The following is a 10,000-nucleotide window of genomic DNA, read 5'->3' on the forward strand; positions in this document are numbered from 1 at the left end:
ACACACACACACACACACACACACACGGTTTTAAATGCACATATTTGTAAGTGTCAGTCTGAGTGTTTATACTCCCGCTGTGAGTGGGCGAGAGACAGACGGAGAGAGAGAGAGCTGCACCTGTCCTCCTCCTGAGAGTGTGTGTGTGATGATGACGCCCACAGAGTGTGTGTCAGCGAGAGACTCGAGGGAGCTGCACACTCACGCATCAAGTCGAGTCACATTTATTCATATAGCACTTTTTACAACAGTGTTTCAGAGCAGCTTTACAGAGCCAACAGGACAATAATGCAACAGAGTGTGTTTCCAGAAGAGAATAGCGTCACAGTCCAGCTTCAGTAAGTTCAGTGATGGTTCATTTCTGTTGTAAAACAGTTGTTAATTTAGTTCATTTATATATATAGCCGCTCTGGAGAAACCCGTGATGTCATCGTCCAGCTCAGCTCAGTTCAATAATATTGTTGAAAATGATTAAAACCAGTTCATCTGGATGAAGACCAGTGTTCACAGTCGCACTACCCGACACCAGACGCTCCCTCTCTAAAGAAAACCCCACATGTACGACTCACACACACACACACGATGCTGGAGCGCTGGAGGTGTGTTATAAAACGGAAAGTTCCGGTCCTTGATTCTGATTGGTTGAGCCGCGTTCGAAGCCATTGTAAATGACTCCACAAACACACACCTGTGACCGCATTACATTAGTGTTACTGCGCAAGTGTGTTTGTGACTCTTTCCCTGTGTCTCAGTGTCCACTATCCATCCTAAACAGTGTGTGAGATTAAAATAAGTGTGTCCCAGTGTGTTGAACAGTGTGCCAGACGTCCCCGGATGGTCTACTATTCCCGGTGGATTTTCGAAGTGTGGATCTGTGCTCACTATAACAGCTGATGTTACCCACAATCCACTGCACTTTATAGGAGGAACTACAAAAAGTGTTTAAAAACTACAAAACATGGCGGAAATGTGCGACCAACGGAGGTTTAGATAAAGGTTTGAGGGACTAATCAAAGTTTAACCTGATGCAAAAATATTTATGTATTGTTATCCGTCTTATATTTAATCTGCAATAACAATATGGACTTTCATAAAGATCCATTTGGTCATTAACTTCTAAATGCACCATTATTCATTAACATGAGGAGAGTCTGCGCATGAAAGACCCGCGACTGCAGATCATCGTGCTTCTGCATTTCTCTCCGATACAGTAGAAATGAAATGTGGAGGATTTAATCTTTGACAAGATGATTGACAGGCCAGTTCACCGTGACAGGATGATTGACAGGCCAGTTCACTGTGACAGGATGATTGACAGGCCAGTTCACTGTGACAGGATGATTGACAGGCCAGTTCACTGTGACAGGATGATTGACAGGCCAGTTCACTGTGACAGGATGATTGACAGGCCAGTTCACTGTGACAGGATGATTGACAGGTCAGTTCACTGTGACAGGATGATTGACAGGCCAGTTCACCGTGACAGGATGATTGACAGGCCAGTTCACTGTGACAGGATGATTGACAGGCCAGTTCACTGTGACATGATGATTGACAGGCCAGTTCACTGTGACAGGATGATTGACAGGTCAGTTCACTGTGACAGGATGATTGACAGGCCAGTTCACTGTGACAGGATGATTGACAGGCCAGTTCACTGTGACAGGGTGATTGACAGACCAGTTCACCGTGACAGGATGATTGACAGGCCAGTTCACTGTGACAGGATGATTGACAGGCCAGTTCACTGTGACAGGATGATTGACAGGCCAGTTCACTGTGACAGGATGATTGACACTGTGACAGGATGATTGACAGGCCAGTTCACTGTGACAGGATGATTGACAGGCCAGTTCACTGTGACAGGATGATTGACAGGCCAGTTCACTGTGACAGGATGATTGACAGGCCAGTTCACTGCGACATGATGATTGACAGGCCAGTTCACTGTGACAGGATGCTTGTCTACTCTCCTGCTACACACTCAAGAGTAAGTACATAATAATAATAATAAAAGATTTTATTTAAAAAGGCGCCTTTCTGACACTCAAGGTCACCGTACAGGCATACATGAAAATTAATACAATAAACAAATAATAAAGTTATACCAAAAGTTGATTAAAATCAATTTAAGATCAAGTAAAATTGCAGATGAATGGGTGCTACAACGAATAGGCTTGTTTAAACAGAAAGGTTTTGAGTCCAGTTTTGAAACGAGGGAAAGAATCCATGTTTTTGAGATGAAGTGGAAGGGAATTCCAAAGGCGGGGTGCAGAGCGGCTGAATGCTCTGCTCCCCATTGTGGCGAGACGGGCAGGTGGGACAGACAGATGTAATGTGGAGGAGGATCTAAGAAAACGAGATGGAGTGGAAACATGTAGGAGATCAGACAAATAAGGGGGAGAGAGGTTATGGATGGCTTTGAATGTCAGCAAGAGGACCTTGAACTGGATACGGAACTGAATAGGGAGCCAGTGAAGCTGCTGAAGTACTGGAGTGATGTGATGGATGGAGGGGGTTCGGGTAATGATTCGGGCAGCAGAATTTTGGACTAGTTGAAGTTTACGGAGTGATTTGTGAGGGAGGCCCAAAAGAAGTGTATTGCAGTAGTCTAGGCGGGAGGTGACAAGGCTGTGGACCAGAATGGCAGCAGTGTGGGGGGTGAGGGAGGGGCGAAGACGATTAATGTTACAAAGTGGAAGTAGGCTGACCGGGTGTTGTTATTGATGTGTGGTTGGAATGATAGTGTGCTATCAAGGATGACACCCAGACTCTTAACCTGAAGGGAAGGTGAAATGGAGGAATTTTCAATTTTGATGGAGAAACTGTTAGTTTTGGGTAATGTGGATTTGGTACCAATGAGGAGAACCTCGGTTTTACCACTGTTAAGTTTAAGAAAGTTGAGAGTAAGCCAGGATTTTATTTCTGCAATGCAATCGGTGAAGGTAGTGAGTGGAAGAGTGGATGTGGGTTTTGTGGTGAGGTAAAGCTGGATGTCATCCGCGTAGCAGTGAAAATTAACATTGAATTTACAGAGAATATTTCCAAGGGGAAGAAGGTAGATAATAAAAAGAAGGGGCCCCAGGACAGAGCCCTGGGGCACACCAGTAGTGACGGAAGAGGAAGTGGATTTGAATGACTTAAGCTGAATGAACTGAGTGCGGCCAGTGAGGTAGGATGTGAGCCAGTTTAGTGGAGTGTGGGTAATACCAATGGATGACAATCTTTTGAGGAGAGTGATATGACAGATGGTGTCAAAGGCCGCACTCAGGTCAAGGAGAATGAGGATAGTGAGTAGTCCAGGGTCAGCTGCCATGAGAAGGTCATTGGTGATTTTTATTAGTGCTGTTTCTGTGCTGTGGAGTGGGCGGAAACCAGACTGGAACTGTTCATAGAAATTGTTGTGAGAAAGGTGTGAATGTATTTGAGTGGCAACTACTTTTTCAAGAATTTTGGAAATATAGAGTAAGTTGGATATAGGACGGAAGTTGTTGAGAATGGAAGGGTCAGCACCAGGCCTTTTCAGGATAGGGGTAATGACAGCAGTTTTTAAGGATGTGGGGACAGTTCCAGTGGTGAGAGAGGAGTGAATGATGGCCGAGATGATAGGGAGCAGAGAAGGGAGGCAGGATTTGACAAGATATGTACTGTAGGTAGGGGGTCTAGGTGACATGTGGACGATTTGGATTTCTGGATGAGTTCGGTGAGTTCTAAGAGAGAGGGCAGGTGAAAAGAAGAGAGTGTGTGTATGGGTGGATGGGGGTCAGAAAAGGTGTGGAGATGGTGTGGAGTGTAGTCAAGGTGTAGATGGATATTGTAGATTTTAGCATTAAAGAATGACATGAGGGAATTACAGAAGTACGTAGTATACAAATGGGGAGGCAAAGAATCCTGTGGTTGGGTGTATTTGTTTAGAATACTGAAAAGTTTCCATGATTAGCAGTGATTAAACTCGAGTAGTACATACTTTGAGGGCGTAGTATAAGGAGACGAGTTGTTTGTTGCTGCATGTGTTGCTCGGCAACCTCTCTGGAACTACATTGCTTGGCGGAGGAATAAATGTGTTATAACGTTATATTTTTTTGCTGCTGGTGTTTATTTTATGAATAAAATAAATATTAAAATGAATATTTTTAATGGAGTAACCATTTTATAAAAGCAATAAGCCACTTGAAGCCGTGATTTACAGGGACTTTAGAACAGCTGAGGGGTTTTATAATCAATAGGCTATCATAATCATGTATTTATTTGATCTCTTTATACCGGACTGTCTGATATCCATATTTAGCTCCGCTTGTATCATAAAATAAAGCAACTCTGGTTTCACGAGAGCGTCTCTGTTTCTCTGACTGAGAATATCTCTGTATCGGGACTGTCACCGGAGAGAGTGTCGTATTTCTAATGGCATATTTGTAGAAATGATGGTTCTTTCTAAACGTGGTGTAAACATACTGTCCTGTGACATCAAATAAACAGAGACAGACGCCACTGAATAAGTGTGTGTCCTCTTTCTTTTGTACGGTAAACCACTTTATTTCTGTGTGACTAATGTGCAATCCGGACACAAATTAATTCATCACGATCAATGTATCACTTTCTATTGTAAACCTGTGATAAAATGTCAATGCTTGGGTTTTAGATCTTTAAGTAAACAACAGGAATGCCACCAAACGGCCACTTTTATCATGTTTGTTTTGTGATCTTGCCGTTTCCAGAGATTTCCTTCTGATTAGTGTTCTGATAAACTTCCCTGTGTTGGTGAAATGATGGATGTGTGTGACGCTGGTCCAGCGAGCCATATTTTAGTGAAGCGCTGGAAACCCTAACGCTCAAAATAACGTGTGTTTTTGAGAAGGGTACACTTAAATTCACCAAACTGACACATTTGAAGGAATCTGAATTGTTTCATTGTTTTGAGTTTCATGAGCTTGTGTGTTTTAATTTACACAAACTTATATGTAAGTGAAACTGGGCTTTCTATTTCCCAGCATGCTTTGCCATGGCATTTAAAAAGTGACAGTATATGCTACAATTATGTGATATATATAAAAAAAAAAATTGTGCAAGATTAATGTTAAGTGTGCGATTGTTTAATGTTTTGTAACGCGAGTTTGTGTTGTTTTGTGTTGGGTTTACCATCATTACCATAATTTACTGGCGCACTCATTCAGCCATTGCTATACTATGCTAATGCTATCAAAGCATTGCGTTTACAGTTAGCAAGTTAACATTTACTGAATTAGCTAGCAAGTTTCTACTACTAAAAATATTTAAGTTGAGATTACATGATAATTTTAAGTTAAAACAATAAATTAGCTTACTTATACATTTTAATTGCTCTTAACTTGAAAATGTTTGAGTACAAAATAAAAATCTGCCAGGTTTGCTAACTTAAACTTTGGATTTCTTAACTGATTACCTTCATTTTTTTTTGAGTTTTGCCAACTTATCTGTGTTTACAGTGTGTCTGGAGACTGGGTGCTATAGGTCTGATGGCATCTGCTGTCCTCTGCTGGTGAGCAGCACTCATCACAGCTCACACACACACACACACACACACACACACCTCTGCTCTCACTGCTGCTGCTCTCGCTCTTCTCGGTTCGTCTCCTGTCCTGTCCTCTTCTTCCTTCTGCTCCACTGCGGATCATGTTAAATGTTAGACCATCCTCAACCTTTCATGCATGTGTGTGTGTGTGTGTGTGTGTGTGTGTGTGTGTACTCACAGGTGTGGAGGTCGTGTGTCGTGTCACTCCAGGTGTTGTTCTCTGGAAGCCCCAGTTTGTGTCTCAATCTCACAGACTCTGTGACCAAACCGTCCAGCAGCTCCCTCCATAACTGCAGACTGCACACACACACACACACACACACACACACACACACACACACACCATCATCTATTACACAGCTCTCTGGAATGCTTGATTCTGATTGGTCAGTTGTGATATTCCAAGGTCAGTTATTCGATTGTTTAGATCACTGTAATGGATTATAAAATAATCACCAAGTAAAATTATCTGTGTGTGTGTGTCACCTGATGTTGTGTGATGTCACCGCTGGTGTGTGTGTGTGTCACCTGATGATGTGTGATGTCACCGCTGGTGTGTGTGTGTGTCACCTGATGTTGTGTGATGTCACCGCTGGTGTGTGTGTATGTGGACGCCGCAGCTCCAGCATCAGGGAGTTAAACTGATTCAGACTCGTCTCTCTGATCTCACTGTGTGTCTCAGGAACGCACAGCACAGCCTAGAGGACAAACACACACACACACACACTGAGTTCAGTCTTCATTCTCCAAATATGAGGACTTTCTGAGTTTCATCAGTGAGACACAAACGGAGGCATTTAGAGGAATGTTCACGCTGCTCATTTCCATACAGCCAATGGATTTTCAGTGAATCAATGGCTTCAATATTAGTTTGATTCTCACATAAAGCAATAGTTGAGCTTGAACACAACACACAGCTCACACACACTAGGCTGCATGCTCGTCAGATCTGAGTTGTCAAGGTCACTTCGACCGGTCATTGTGTTGAAAAGTGTTGAAGATTGTGTCCCACAGAAGAAGACAGACATGCGAGTTTTGACTGACATGACAGGGAGTAAAGGATGACACTTCATTTCTGGATCAACTACACACTTACACACACACTTACACTGGGTGTGCAGAGCGTTATGTTATTCAATACTAATACACTGTGTATATGATGGGTGAATAAAAAATGGTTACACTTTATTTTAAGGTGTCCCTGTTACAGTGTATTATACATTTACGTAAGTTAAGAGATATTTTTCTTTTTATTAAAGAAAACGTGTATTTGCCAGATAAATGTGCTTGATGTCAAAAAAGTAATGTCACAATGCATATAATAAAAATAGGCTTTAAGTAAAATTCAATTTCCATTTTTTCTTAATTTTGTAGAATTATAACAATTAAAATTGCTATTATTATTATTATTACTATTATTTATTAAAGCAGGGTTTCCCAAACTGAGGTTCATGAGGTGATAAAAGCTAATAATTAAAATCCATAAAAATACAAATGAAATAACAAAATTGAACATAAAAATTAAACACTTTCTAAAAAATAAAAGAGAGAGAAATGATTTATTTGTTTACCTACCTGTCATGTGTCCATTAACTAACATCAGAGAATGAGAATATATATTGTAATTTAAGTAATGCGAATTGGGAGGGAAATGTATTTAAATGTCATGAAAACATTTTTTTTTTAAATGGTCCTAAAAAGACATCATAATTCAGATTCCTCTCTTTTCTTTAGATTTTGTGGTGAAATATAAGACATGTTGTAGAACGAGTGAAACTCCTCAAAGCAAACGAGCAGAATGTGTTGATAAGCACCTGTCTGAGTGTGTGTAACGACAGATCCCACACAGGTGTGTGTGCTGACCCGCTGATCTGCGCCCATAACCCCCGCAGCGCCTCCACAGGCCCACGCTGGTACTGCACCTGTGGAAGAACAACACACACACACACACACACACACACAGAAAGTCACTAAAACCCAACTGTAACCGTCAGCTCTGCTCAGAGGAACAACATGTTTCGGCTAACTGTATAATGTGAGGATGATCTGTGCGTTCCCGGGTTCAATGAGGCTGTTCTCCAGCGGGAACACGAGGGACCCGACACACACACACACACACACACACACACGGAGTCGCACCGGGACCCTCAGTCATGCTCCTGACTACAGCACACAACTCAAGCAATTACACACTTAACACGCTTAATGGAGATGATTATCATCACCGCTATTCCCTCTGTGTGTGTGTGTGTGTGTGTTTGTTTACAAGCTTGTGCGAGTAAAGGCCAAACAACGAGCAAACGATTACAGCAAAAAGTCTGGAAAATGAGTGTGTGTATGTGGATAGAGGTGACCTCATCATTCCGGCCTCGTCTTTAATGCGTATAAATGGAAATAAATAATGAGACACTGCACAATCACCCGAGTATAAGGCTCTGCTGTACAGGAACTGACTGTTATGATGATGTCCTTTTATATTAAAGGTTACGCAAGGCAAATATCACTCAGTGGAACAGCATTATGGGTATTGCATGTAATGATCTTGAGCTGAAACACACCCAAGCGCTGTTCTGTGATTATAACGGCTCATTATGTGTGTGTGTGTGTGTGTGTTCCTGGAGCTGTTATGAAGGACTCACTGAACTCACTTTGGAAGCGTGTGTATTCCAGCTCTGATGCGATGCATTGAGGAGGAGATCGAGATGGTTTGAAAGAATATGCCATGAAGTTATAAACAAAAATATACATGTGTATAAATATATATAAGTTCTATTTATCAGGAAGTTATACGGCCTGTCCTTATAGCAGAACGGTGTGTGTGTGTGTGTGTGTGTGTGTGTGTGTGTGTGTGTGTGTAACTGTGATGACGTACACCAGGGTTGTGTGTGTGTGTTTGTGTGTCACGGTGATGACGTACACCAGGGTTGTGTGTGTGTGTTACGGTGATGACGTACACCAGGGTTGTGTGTGTGTGTTACGGTGATGACATACACCAGGGCTGTGTGTGTGTGTTACGGTGATGACGTACACCAGGGCTGTGTGTGTGTTACGGTGATGACGTACACCAGGGTTGTGTGTGTGTGTGTGTTACGGTAATGACATACACCAGGGTTGTGTGTGTGTGTGTGTGTGTGTGTGTGTGTGTGTTACGGTGATGACGTACACCAGGGTTGTGTGTGTGTGTGTGTGTTACGGTAATGACATACACCAGGGTTGTGTGTGTGTGTGTGTGTAACTGTGATGACGTACACCAGGGTTTTGTGTGTGTTTCTGTCATGACGTACACCAGGATTGTGTGTGTGTGTGTGTGTGTGTGTGTTTGTGTGTCACGGTGATGACGTACACCAGGGTTGTGTGTGTGTGTTACGGTGATGACGTACACCAGGGCTGTGTGTGTGTGTTACGGTGATGACGTACACTAGGGTTGTGTGTGTGTGTGTTACGGTGATGACGTACACCAGGGTTGTGTGTGAGGAACAGCTGCTCGTCTGTGATGTAGAGATCATCAGAGTTGTGTGTGTGTGTGTGTTACGGTGATGACGTACACCAGGGTTGTGTGTGAGGAACAGCTGCTCGTCTGTGATGTAGAGATCATCAGAGTTGTGTGTGTGTGTGTGTTACGGTGATGACGTACACCAGGGTTGTGTGTGAGGAACAGCTGCTCGTCTGTGATGTAGAGATCATCAGAGTTGTGTGTGTGTGTGTGTTACGGTGATGACGTACACCAGGGTTGTGTGTGAGGAACAGCTGCTCGTCTGTGATGTAGAGATCATCAGAGTTGTGTGTGTGTGTGTGTTACGGTGATGACGTACACCAGGGTTGTGTGTGAGGAACAGCTGCTCGTCTGTGATGTAGAGATCATCAGAGTTGTGTGTGTGTGTGTGTTACGGTGATGACGTACACCAGGGTTGTGTGTGAGGAACAGCTGCTCGTCTGTGATGTAGAGATCATCAGAGTTGTGTGTGTGTGTGTGTTACGGTGATGACGTACACCAGGGTTGTGTGTGAGGAACAGCTGCTCGTCTGTGATGTAGAGATCATCAGAGTTGTGTGTGTGTGTGTGTGTGTGCTACGGTGATGACGTACACCAGGGTTGTGTGTGAGGAACAGCTGCTCGTCTGTGATGTAGAGATCATCAGAGTTGTGTGTGTGTGTGTGTGTTACGGTGATGACGTACACCAGGGTTGTGTGTGAGGAACAGCTGCTCGTCTGTGATGTAGAGATCATCAGAGTTGTGTGTGTGTGTGTGTGTGTGTGTTACGGTGATGACGTACACCAGGGTTGTGTGTGAGGAACAGCTGCTCGTCTGTGATGTAGAGATCATCAGAGTTATATGTGTGTGTGTGTGTGTTACGGTGATGACGTACACCAGGGTTGTGTGTGAGGAACAGCTGCTCGTCTGTGATGTAGAGATCATCAGAGTTGTGTGTGTGTGTGTGTGTGTTACGGTGAT

At 43.1% G+C, this 10,000-nt stretch overlaps 1 protein-coding gene across 1 annotated transcript in view; it reads right to left on the reverse strand.

Moving 5' to 3' along the window:
* mycbpap (mycbp associated protein) overlaps nucleotides 1-10,000 on the reverse strand; it is a 29,380-nt gene that overhangs the window by 56 nt on the left and 19,324 nt on the right. The window contains exons 15-17 of the mRNA XM_056272041.1: nucleotides 7,363-7,470; nucleotides 6,119-6,246; nucleotides 5,727-5,845 (exon numbers count right to left, since the gene is read on the reverse strand). Coding sequence (XP_056128016.1) covers nucleotides 5,727-5,845; nucleotides 6,119-6,246; nucleotides 7,363-7,470 — 355 coding nt within the window. The remainder of the gene's footprint in view (nucleotides 1-5,726; nucleotides 5,846-6,118; nucleotides 6,247-7,362; nucleotides 7,471-10,000) is intronic.

Source organism: Rhinichthys klamathensis, unplaced genomic scaffold (genome assembly GCF_029890125.1).
Source record: "Rhinichthys klamathensis goyatoka isolate OS25496 unplaced genomic scaffold, OSU_Roscu_1.1 h1tg000330l_1, whole genome shotgun sequence".
Lineage (NCBI taxonomy): Eukaryota > Metazoa > Chordata > Actinopteri > Cypriniformes > Leuciscidae > Rhinichthys > Rhinichthys klamathensis.